The sequence below is a fragment of the Podarcis melisellensis genome (assembly GCF_964234715.1).
Source record: "Podarcis melisellensis genome assembly, chromosome: 17".
Taxonomy (NCBI): Eukaryota; Metazoa; Chordata; class Lepidosauria; order Squamata; family Lacertidae; genus Podarcis; species Podarcis melisellensis.
In genome coordinates, this window is record NC_138534.1 from 40,434,900 (window position 1) to 40,447,135 (window position 12,236).

Below are 12,236 nucleotides of genomic sequence, written 5' to 3' on the forward strand. Positions count from 1 at the left end.
TCTTTAAAATGAATTTTAAAATAACCACTGAACCAAGTGATTGGTCAAGATCAACTCTTCCAAGGCTTGGTGTTTCCACCGGGAGTTTAGAAGCCATTCATTCTTGCTTTTGTTCAGCACCCTTCGTTTCCTTCAACATTTCTTGCCAGTTCTTCTCCATTTCTTCCTTACAGGTGAGAAAAGCATCTTCCAGTCGTCTCATAGAGTTGGCCAAGTCTGGGTTAGCACGCATCACCACCATATCATAAGCCATCCATGTAGCCTGCACTGGGACAGAGTGCAAAATGCAGAGTCACTAATTTGATGAGATTTGGTGCAGTGGCATGGATGAGGGGAAAAAGATGAAACTGATAACAAAACGGAAGAGTTGCCAGCTCTGAGACAAAATACCTCTTCAAATACACTTTAAGTTTCAAACCAGTGCTGCACTCGCTGCAATAACTAACTAGTTTACTCATTGACAGCTTTCCAAAACATCATTGGCCCTCAGGGAAGAGTGACATTCTGCTTCTGGGTGTAAGGATCTGTGGGGTGGGGGCACTCATCCAACACTTGCATTAGAAAAGCAATAGAATATCTCGGGCCCCCCAAAAAAAATGTGCATAGGGAATTATTAAAACAAATCAGCGAGTTTTCCCAAATCAGACTGCAATGATAGCAAAAGCGGAGCAGCTGTCCTTCCCCCTGCCCACAAAAAAATATAGATTAATGAAGATCCTCCCAGATGGCGGGAGGATGGCTCTATTTGCATTATGATCTTCACCCCCCACAACGCACACTTTTCATCACCCCTACCCATCTCAGCCAAGTTTGAGAATCGCTGTTATAGGGCACATTCAGCTCTACCTCTCCTTTAAATCAGAACCAGTGAAGGCGGTGAAGGGCCTGTGTGAGTGCCTGGAGGCGGTTGGAGGTTGGATGGCGGCTAACAGATTGAGGTTGAATCCTGACAAGAGAGAAGTACTGTTTTTGGGGGACAGGAGGCGGGCAGGTGTGGAGGATTCCCTGGTCCTGAATGGGGTAACTGTGCCCCTGAAGGACCAGGTGCGCAGCCTGGGAGTCATTTTGGACTCACAGCTGTCCATGGAGGCGCAGATTAACTCTGTGTCCAGGGCAGCTGTCTACCAGCTCCACCTGGTACGCAGGCTTAGACCCTACCTCCCCGCAGACTGTCTCGCCAGAGTGGTGCATGCTCTAGTTATCTCCCGCTTGGACTACTGCAATGCACTCTACGTGGGGCTACCTTTGAAGGTGACCCGGAAACTGCAATTAATCCAGAATGCGGCAGCTAGACTGGTAACTGGGAGTGGCCGCCGGGACCACATAACACCGGTTCTGAGAGATCTGCATTGGCTCCCAGTACGTTTCCGAGCACAATTCAAAGTGTTGGTGCTGACCTTTAAAGCCCTAAACGGCCTCGGTCCTGTATACCTGAAGGAGCGTCTCCACCCCCATCGTTCAGCCCGGACACTGAGATCCAGCGCCGAGGGCCTTCTGGCGGTTCCCTCATTGCGAGAAGTGAGGTTACAGGGAACCAGACAGAGGGCCTTCTCGGTAGTGGCGCCCGCCCTGTGGAACGCCCTCCCATCAGATGTCAAAGAGATAAAGAATTACCTGACGTTCAGAAGACATCTTAAGGCAGCCCTGTTTAGGGATGTTTTTAATATGTAATGCTGTATTGTTTTTAATACTGATTGGGAGCCGCCCAGAGTGGCTGGGGAAACTCAGCCAGATGGGTGGGGTATAAATAATAAATTATTATTATTATTATTATTATTATTTAAATGTTATTTTTCAAGTTAACTAGACCATGGTGGAAGAACAACCTAATGCTATTTATGACAGCTAGCTTGCCGTTTTTATCCAATCTGGCTGAGAATAGGTTTTTTTTAAAAAAAGTATGTACTAATTAGTGGAAATGTTTGAATGAATCTGTAATAGAACTCCTGCAAATATTGTCTCACATCAAAACCTAGATTAAGTTCTGAGGCATTGTTTAATTATCCAAGAGGCTCGATCAGTATTTGACTTTCTTTCTGCCATTGCAATCCTCTCTACAAAGATTCCAGGGGTGTTTTTTTTAAAAAAAAAAAAAAGAATCCATTTGAAGTCTATAGTAGTTTGACAACCTGTCCTTGAACTGAAAAACCTCTTTAGAAAGTAACCTGAGAGAGGAGAAGAGTAAGATTTAAATCCTCTCTCCACCCAGTTCCGTGTCTGAAACCCACCCTCACACTGCTGTTCTCCCTGCAGGTTCAAATCTATGTTCACAAAAATCAATGTGTAATTTAGCTCTAATTCATTATATTCTACCAGGAAAATCTTTCTTGTCATATTTGACAGGATACTATAAAAAACAAGAAATTCTCTCCATTGGTTATTCTTATAGTTAGGAACTCAACATTCAAAAGAATGGTAGCATCTTGAAAGGGATAATTGTTACGTTGGAGTTTTGTTATTCTCTGTTCTGTGAGACCTGAAAAATCAATGCTTTGTGGAAAGAAATAGAGAGCATACTTAAAGGTGCTTAAATTAGCAATTTTTCTAATGAATAGTACTTATACAGTAACAACTGTATAAGTAACCTAGTTTCTACGGATATATGCCCAAGCAGTTTAGCATGTTCCTGTCCTGACACTACAGAACTTATTCAGCTCTTAATTGCATGTATTGATTAGTTATACTCAGATGTGGATGAGCATCAGACCCTCACATCAGATTTAATGGATCCTGGATGAGCATTGTAATCTGCACACTAATTTCTCCCTTGGTGGCTCAGGGGGATAAAAATTAGCAACACATAAATCCTCTGCAGGAATAGTACCACACCTGATAGTTTTTCCATGTCTTCCAGGAGCTTCTCTAAATCCCTGTTCAGATCCTCAAGCATTTTTACCATGTTGTCGTAATTTCTTTCACAGGGTTCACATTTGGCCATCTAACAGGGAAGAAGGAAGCGATGAGTGGCAGTACAACTTTGTGAAACCAAAGTTTAAAGCACACAGAATGTTCTTGCACTCTTTTAATAACTGCATGGTATAGAAGAGCACGTTTTGTATATTTTGAGCATTTCTACCCTGATCTTCAGGCAAAGTGTCCCAGAGCAGCTTTAAGGCCAGTAAGAACAGTAAGTAGACAGTCCCAGCCCACAGGCTTCAACAGGGAGTAGGAAAACAAGCAAACTCAGGCACCAGTTCTCAGTGGTTGATAACAGGATGCCATTATTATTATTATTATTATTATTATTATTATTATTATTATTATTATTATACCACTCTATACCCAGGGGTCTCAGACTAGACCAGATGAGCTCATCTTTTGTTCTTAAAAGTGACAAGTTCTTATAATGAACATTGCACATCAAAAGAGTTGAGGGTGAGGAGGAACTAAATGGAGCTGATCTATGGATTGGGCCCAATAGTTCCACTTTCCTGCAGAAGCCAGAGTACAGTAATGTGTACAACAAGCCTGCAGGATCCTTCCCATTGTTGTTGTGACTGAGTAAACACTTTATACAACTGGACCAAGATTGGAAAATTGCAATTTTCACCCTTTCCCCCCCCAAAGACTGCAAAACACCCCAATGAATTTTGGATAAATGGATATAAAATATTGAATACCATACTTGCGGGGGGGGGAGCTGCAAGTATGTTTAGAGAAAATGAACTTAAATGATTAATTCAGTACTTCTGAAAATCAGAGCACTTCTTATGTGTCAAAGTAAAGATTGAAATACTTAACTTCTAACACTTCAGATTGCAAAATTATACCTCTTGACAGCTGTGCAATAGTGGGCACATGGGAAAAGAAAACCTCAATTACCACAGTAAATGTAGAATAAAATCAAATAAGTATATTAGTCACAAGCAAACAAACAAGCCCTAGTAAGTAGTCCCCAAGTGCCAAAGAGAATATATTTTAAGTGCATACTTGATTTTTTGGCTACAATACCAGTTATGTACCCTAGTTTAAACAATAAATTCATCTATCAGGGCTGAAAAAGATAGACGCTAAATCACTTTGAAGAAGATGATGCTGACAATAATTTAAATGCTTAACTACAGAAACTCCAGATATCAAACTGTTTTTGTTTTATACTGTGCTTGTGGAAGTGAAATCTTGCCATAAATAGTGCCTGCATCAGGCAGAGAGAGAAAGGTGGCAGAAAGCCATTGTTGGATTAGGGCCAGGGAATTACTGTATGGCCATCCAAAACAAAAGCTGAAAAGCTGAAAGTTTCATGGTAGATTCAAAAGGTTCCTCATAAAAGCTCTAATGTACGGACTTCATAAGGGATCTCTGCAAGAACAGCGGGTTCTAGAGAAAACTTTCCTTTTGGAAACAGTTCCAGGGAAGATGACCAGAGAGGGAACCATATTACCGAACACATTCACAATACTCTACAGAAAACCTGAATGATCCCATCTTTAAAACCATAGGATTGATTTTTTTTGTTATGTACTGAAGTTCTCACCATGGGCCATACTGTAGATAGTTATGCAAATAAGGGATCGAAAGTGACATTCAGTGATTGGATAGTTTTAGAAAATTGTTACAGTTACGTTGTACTGGAGCTCTATATAAGCAGGCTGGCTGAACCCTTCAGTTCAGTTCTGTTCTGGCCTCTGAATAAACAAGAGCTGTTTGAAGAATCCCTGTGTCGTCTGGCATGTTCATCCACAACTTAACATTTTTAATATTGTGAAAGGGCAAGATGTGAATATTTGAAATAAAATAATAAATATAGCTGTGTCTTGTATCTCAGATGGAGAGCATAGGTTTCAGAAACTGAGCGGTCATTCAAGGAGTCCATGGCTTGAACTTCAGCTCTGAACTCGCTATGTGACTTTGGATATGCCACTTTCCACTTCATCTCCTGCATCTATAATACAGGGATAAATATACTTGCCCTACAGGATATTTTTTTTAAGGGCTGGGAAAATTGTGGAGTGCTTTGAACACTCTAAAAAGTGCTTCCCAACAGCTAATTTTCGTTGTCTTCAGTTTTGTACTGTCATTATTGCATCTGGTAAAACTACCATCCGTTCTCTCCCTAAGCCCCTTTCTCCTCTCCGGCCCTTCATCCCATCCCATAATTACACTTTTGAATTGGTACAGCGATGCTGATTATTTTTAAGTGTTCATCCTCTTATTTTTGAATTGTTATATTTCAATGCTGTTCATCTGGCATGTTGTACTCCACTTTGAGCAAGTGGGCAAGTGGCATACAAATATACACGATGATGACGATATAAATTCAGATAATGATAATTATTATTATTATTATTATTGAAAGACTAGCCAGGGGAGATGGAGGTATATTAGCTTTACAATTTAATATTCCACTTAATATTCCACACATTTATCATATAAAAGGAAAATAATTAAAGAATCCAAATATCCTCCCCCCCCCCCTTATGACTTCTCTCAACTTCCCCTTCCGGTTCTTTGAATATTTGCTACTTCTGCATAATTTCCAAGTTGTTGTTTCTTAACCTTTACCTTTCTTTTCTTAGTTGCAAGTGTTTACTCAAACCCTACTAATTCTTTACGACGTTTCTGTAAATACAGCATAAACGGTTCCCAGTCTTTTTTGAAGTCTCTATTGTCATTGTCTCTTAGTTCCCCCCCCCTTGATACTTTACTTCCATTAAAAATTATACACCACTTGATTCAAGAAAGCAAAAAACGCCTCAAAGTGTTTTACACCGCTTCTTGTAGAGGAAATACATTGCTGGGCGCAGCTGGGCCTGGTCAGGAGCAGCTTTCCCTCCTCAGCGTACCTTATTCTCATTATTAAAATGAAAAATAAAATTGATATGGCACCCAAATCTCGCAGGGCCTGGTTTACCAGGACACGGCACTACCGGGAAATGGAGAGGGAGGCCTCGGAAGCGTCTTATATTTGACGTCCCCTCACATTTCGCCAGGCCTCCATCCCCAGAGGCCCTCCTTCTTCCAGGCCTTCTCTGTGGTGGCTCCCTCTTTGTGGGCTGCTAACATCTCTTCATCCAGGCCTTGGCCTAACTGACCAAGCTGTATTTGCTTTGTTTTTATTGTTTATTTTGTATTCTCCTTTTGGACTTTTCTGTTGCCCACCGGCCTGGGATCTTCGGGAAGAGGGCGGTATAAAAATGGAATTAATTGATCAATTAATAGGGGAAAGAGTGCTTTGGCGGCGAGGCATGGGAGATGAAAATTCGTAACCTGTCCGATTTCCCCCTACTTCACAATAGGTGAAGTCCCTTTCCTTCCTCCCCATCCTTCTTTCGATGGCCCTCAAGGCCCTGGCCCCAAGCAGCCCCTTTTCCTCTCTCCCTTCATCCGACCCCCCAGGCCGCATCCCCCCACTTTCCTACCTTCCCCCTCCAGCAGACAGCTACACAAACCTGGGCACAGCTCAGCCGCCACTGGCCCTTCTCCCTTCCAGCCAATCCCAAGGCCTAGCGCTGCCCACTTGGAATGGAGGTGGGCGGGGGCAGAAAAGGCCTGGCAGGGGACTCTGGGCAGCCGGAGAAGGGGCAGGAGGCGTTTTAATATGGTCTTTTTTATATATATATATATATATATATATATATATATATATATATATATATATATATATATGCTTTCGTAGATTTTCACGGGTACAGGAATGCAGGTTTTGGTGTCCTCGGGTGTCTTCCCGTGTAAAAGTTGGGGTGTCTAGGCGACGTTTCGACGAGGTCTCACTCGTCATCTTCAGGCTGGTGCTTTCGGCTTCTTGTTACTGGAACAGAGCAGGATCTCAGTGTTTGAGTTCCTATAAATACTGTTGAGGGGGTGTGGTGTATAGCCTCCAATGTTCTGGGCAGAGAGGAAGTTCCCAGGCTAGTGTGCCTTTTCTTCTTTTGTTCCTTAATTACTTGAGGGATATCTTGAGTGATTTCTTGAGTGATATCCTGAGTACCACTTAGGTGGGTCATTAGGTGTGGATTAGTTGCTAAAGTCTTTGTGTCTTGACCTCTTGAACTTTGTGAAGAGTTTTTCTGAGAAGATGGCTGTACTGCACTTAGTTGTGCTCTGGCTTGGCTTCGTGTATAGGGGCGAGCTGTGGTTTTGTGGCCTGTGTCAGCCAGATCTGTGTAGGGATTGCAGGGGGGTGCAGCATCCGGAGGTGCCACCATGGTTTGGCTACTGGATGGTGTCTGTGATTTATCTGTGGAGAGGGTCTGGGTTTGGGTCTGGTGTGGTTGATTGGTGATAGCGTTCTGTGTGCCTCTGGATCTGGTGTCAGTTTTTGTGGGGAGGGCTAATTTCCAGATGTCTGGCAAGCGGGATGTGTCGTCACGCTTGTTCATGTTGTGAGGGTGTTTCTCTATCTCGATGGCTTCCATGATTATTCTCTTGTGGTGATGTTCCATGTTAAAGAGCAATTTGGAATCTGCAAAATTAATTTCGTGTCCTGTTTCTTTCATGTGTTGGAAAAGAGAGGAAGTTTTTTCTTCTTTTTTGACGGCATTCTTGTGTTCTGCGATGCGTGCATTTATTCGTCTGTTTGTTTGTCCAATGTACGTGGCTGGGCAGACTTTGCAGGGTATTTCATAGACCCCTTGGTTTTCCAACTGGATTTTATCCTTGGGGTTTCTGAGGATATTGGCTATTTTTTGGTTGGTGCAAAAGGCTGTTTTGATATTGTGTTTATGGAGGATTTTGCTAATTTTATCTGTAGTGCCCTTGATATAAGGAAGGAGGGCCATGCCATTGTTTTCTTCTGTGTCTTGGTTTTTGGGGGGTGTTTCTTTTTGGATTAGCTTCGTAACCCTGTTTTGCTGGTATCCATTGGCAATTAACACATTTGAGAGATTCTGTAACTCAGTTGTCAAGTGGTCTTTGTCAGCCAGGCGTTTGGTTCTGGAGATGAGAGTCTTGGCTACGGAGTTTATTTGTGCAGGGTGGTGGTGTGATTGTGCATGTAAGTAGCGGTTGGTGTGTGTTTTTTTCCGGTAGATAGTGTGTCCTAGGGAGCCATCAGGTTTTTTGTAGATTAGGACGTCAAGGAAGGGAAGTTGGTTGTTGGCTTCTATTTCCATAGTGAATTGTATTTTGGGGTGTAGGCTGTTGAGATGTGTGAGGAAGCTATCCAGTTTTTCCTTCCCGTGTGGCCAAATTACAAAGGTGTCGTCAACATATCTGAGCCAAAGTTTGGGTTTGTGTTCTGACTTGTCTAAAGCATTGGTTTCAAAGTGTTCCATGTACAGGTTTGCGATGACCGGTGAGAGGGGTGATCCCATAGGTGCTCCTTCTATCTGTTTGTATCTTTGTCCATTGTGGATGAAGTACGTGTTGGTTAGGCAGTGGTTGGTCAGGTCCAAGATGTATTCGGGGGGATTGTATTTGTTTTGAATGGCTGTCAAGGCTTCATTAATGGGCACTTGTGTGAAGAGAGATACAACATCGAAGCTCACAAGTAGGTCATTAGGATGTAGGTTTTGCTTCTTTATTGTTTCTATGAACTGGAAGGAGTTTGGAACGTGTGAAGAGATGGATTCTGCATAGGGCTGAAGTTGCTTGGCGAGAAATTTAGCGAGATTTTGTAGAGGTGAGCCTATGGAACTTCCTCTCTGCCCAGAACATTGGAGGCTATACACCACACCCCCTCAACAGTATTTATAGGAACTCAAACACTGAGATCCTGCTCTGTTCCAGTAACAAGAAGCCGAAAGCACCAGCCTGAAGATGACGAGTGAGACCTCGTCGAAACGTCGCCTAGACACCCCAACTTTTACACGGGAAGACACCCGAGGACACCAAAACCTGCATATATATATATATATCAACAACCTCAGATATGCATATGACATAGACTTGATGGCAGAAAGTGAGGAGGAATTAAAGAACCTTTTAATGAGGGTGAAAGAGGAGAGCGCAAAATATGGTCTGAAGCTCAACATCCAAAAAACGAAGATCATGGCCACTGGTCCCATCACCTCCTGGCAAATAGAAGGGGAAGAAATGGAGGCAGTGAGAGATTTTACTTTCTTGGGCTCCATGATCACTGCAGATGGTGACAGCAGTCACAAAATTAAAAGACGCCTGCTTCTTGGGAGAAAAGCAATGACAAACCTGGACAGCATCTTAAAAAGCAGAGACATCACCTTGCCAACAAAGGTCCGTATAGTTCAAGCTCTGGTTTTCTCAGTAGTGATGTATGGAAGTGAGAGCTGGACCATCAAGAAGGCTGATTGCCGAAGAATTGATGCTTTTGAATTCTGGTGCTGGAGGAGACTCTTGAGAGTCCCATAGACTGCAAGAAGATCCAACCTCTCCATTCTGAAGGAAGTCAGCCCTGAGTGCTCACTGGAAGGACAGATCCTGAAGCTGAGACTCCAATACTTTGGCCACCTCCTGAGAAGAGAAGACTCCCTGGAAAAGACCCTGATGTTGGGAAAGATGGAGGGCACAAGGAGAAGGGGACGGCAGAGGACGAGATGGTGGGACAGTGTTCTCGGAGCTACCAGCATGAGTTTGACCAAACTGCGGGAGGCAGTGGAAGACAGGAGGGCCTGGCATGCTCTGGTCCAGGGGGTCACAAAGAGTTGGACATGACTAAACAACTAAACAACAATTTGGGGTAAATTTGGTAATTTGGGGGAGAGGCGAGCAACTAGCCTGGCAGGCACTCATGGCAGCACCCTGGGGACTTTTGGGGGCCAGCAGATTCACAGGCCATTTGCAACTCTTTTTTAAATTTTGAAATGGGTGTGTGGCATTGTGTTGCACAGTAGCTGAAAGAGTTAGATCGCTTTCCATGAGAAGGAAAGCTCCTCCATCCGATGTAATCTGGGGACAACCATTCCATCAATCTGCAGCAGAGGAAGGCACCCAGGAAGCAAGGCCACCCCAGCCCTTCAAGCGCCTCCTCTCCGTCAACTGTTTCTGTTCCTCGCGTTCATCAACTATAATAATATTGTTGTTGTTTTTTTATAAGATATTTATTAAAAATTTTAGAGGTACAAAAAGAGAAAACAAAAAACATAATTTTAAACAAAAAAAGATAAAATACAAAAAAGAAAAAGCAGAGAATTAAAATCCATTAAGCAAAAAGAAAAAACAAGGAAAAATACAACAAATCTTCCCATTACTTATCTTTCATTAGCTTATTTCTCTGACTTCCTCACACCTCCCTTTTTTGTATTCTAGGTCAATTATCCATTCCAGCAAATCCTTTCCCTCTTTTCAAATTTTTGTCCTGTAATTTATCTTGATATTAATATAACAATACTTTCCCTCCTTTCACCAATTAACAGTCTGTTTTTTCCTAAATCTTTGTAACATTTCTGCTAAAATCACATAAATTCGTTCCAACGTCATTCTAACATTCATTAATTTTGCAATGTTTCTGTAAATAGTCTTTAAATTTCTTCCAATCTTCCTCCACCGACTCTTCTCCCTGGTCTCAGATTCTGCCAGTCATTTCCGCCAGTTCCTATAATGCAGCAGTGTGAGAATCAAGGGATACTAAGCACGCTTAGCAGGGTATCTGTTTCCTTTTGGAATAATGAGGCACAGTGGAGTCTGTTGTGTCTTTCTGATAATGTGGTTTATTTACACATATATGCAATCCAATGGAGGGCTCTCCAGCATTACTTTCCAAGAGGTACTGGCCCCTCCCATAGTCACAGCATTGGATTCAAAACAGACATTCTGCTTTTTCTACTTTCTCTCCAGCCCACTGCTTAGTAACTGTTCCTTAACTCCTAACTGCCATTCTAAACTCTAACCTGTTAGACTAAACCCTTGGCTTTTATCCCCTGAGGGAGGGAGGGAGTAGGGTTGCCTTATTTCAAAAAGTAGAATTCCTCACACCCGCAAAGTTGGAAACAGAAGCTTATCCGTGAGTCCATCATACCACTTGCGTCTATTGTAAAAAACGCAGGAGTCTGCTTATTTCCTGGTTCTAACATTCCAACTTTGATTCAGTTCTAACACTAACTTAATCCAGAATTCAGGGTGTCTTACACCACAGATTCATAACAATTTGAAACTTTGATAACTGCTGCCTGGTTTTTGTCTTCCCTCCTCATCCCTTCTTCCTTCTGTGGCATATCTTTTACATTGTGAGCTTGTTGGCTTAAAGTAACGTGTGAGAGAAGCCTGTCTTCCAGATTGTTGACTGGGAAATTTCTCACATGGTTATTGACAGTGAAAGACGCTGCATACAGCAGAGAGACCATTTCCTGCTGCAAAGCAGCCACTGCCTCCTCGTAACTACGTAGCTGAACAAATATGTTGCTGCACACCTGCATAACCTGTTCATAGGGGTATGATATGCTAATCGATGTGGCTGAGGAAATGACTTCTAGCATTGCGGTGGAACAAGAATCTTTAAGTCAGGGTCAAGAAAGACTCTTTGCTCCTCGGTGATGACTGAAGAAGGGATGTGCCGACTGACAACGTTGTGTAGGGAGCCCTTAGGATTCCAAATGTAAGAAGAATAGGATTTGCGGTAAGGACTGAGAAACTTTAACAGAGATGTGTGAAGGAGGTACTGGGATGGAGTGTTGCTTCGGAGGAAGGCTGGGCTGCCTCTAACCATCGTTTGTGCTCGGCCTCTCCAATGAGACCTTTTCTCATCGGAAAGAATAAATTTGGTATAAAATGTTCTTTGGGCCTGCTGGGGGTAGATTGTGGATTTATGTCAAGTATTTGAACATGATTCTAAACCAGAATGTCACAAAATGAAAGGGAAGCAGTTTGCATGAGGGACCAGTTCTTGTTTGTAAATTCCATTTCACTGCACTCTGCACCAATTGGTTTCACCCAGAACCAGATTTCTTGCTATCTCTGTTTATTAAATAAAAAATGACCAGGACATATGACAGGAAGAATTCTCAGGCAGAATAAGCAGATTTAAGTAACTCTACCTTCTGATTCTCTTTTGCAAATGCCTCCCCTATATTAACATTCCACAGGAAACATGGAGCTGGGGAACCCATGTTTTCTTTGCAGAGTGCAGTTGTATCCTGGGAGACTAGAAAAGATCAAGCAGCCTTTGCTATCATCCCATGTTTCTGCCAGGCTTATCTTTTGTAATTGAGAAACTTCTGACTCCCCCAGAATAAGAGAGACTGCTCTGCCGGAGCAATATACTTTTTTCCTAGTTGTGTGTGTTGGCAGGAACCTGAAATACTGGCTTAACCAATGCATAACCTATGATACAAATAAAATAGCATGATCCCATTCGAGGACAGAGTTCAAAAGAAATGAATGAGTAA

General features: G+C 42.6%; 2 protein-coding genes across 7 annotated transcripts in view; one reads left to right on the top strand and one right to left on the bottom strand.

Moving 5' to 3' along the window:
* Nucleotides 1-12,236, bottom strand: part of SYCE3 (synaptonemal complex central element protein 3) — a 13,149-nt gene continuing 913 nt past the window's right edge. Inside the window, exons 1-3 of one of the 4 annotated variants that reach the window (XM_081894937.1) lie at nt 6,390-6,510; nt 2,830-2,938; nt 1-267 (exon numbers count right to left, since the gene is read on the bottom strand). In XM_081894937.1, the coding sequence (XP_081751063.1) occupies nt 98-267; nt 2,830-2,938 (279 nt within the window). In that variant the 5' untranslated portion in view covers nt 6,390-6,510 and the 3' untranslated portion in view covers nt 1-97. Of the gene's footprint in view, nt 268-2,829; nt 2,939-5,502; nt 5,582-6,359; nt 6,511-12,236 lie in introns of those variants that run through there. The other 3 variants (XM_081894936.1, XM_081894938.1, XM_081894935.1) reach the window with 3 other exon arrangements.
* STYK1 (serine/threonine/tyrosine kinase 1) overlaps nt 10,475-12,236 on the top strand; it is a 21,320-nt gene continuing 19,558 nt past the window's right edge. The window contains exon 1 of one of the 3 annotated variants that reach the window (XM_081894507.1): nt 10,475-10,497. The gene's annotated coding sequence lies outside the window, so the exon portion shown is untranslated. Of the gene's footprint in view, nt 10,498-11,325; nt 11,468-12,236 lie in introns of those variants that run through there. The other 2 variants (XM_081894509.1, XM_081894508.1) reach the window with 2 other exon arrangements.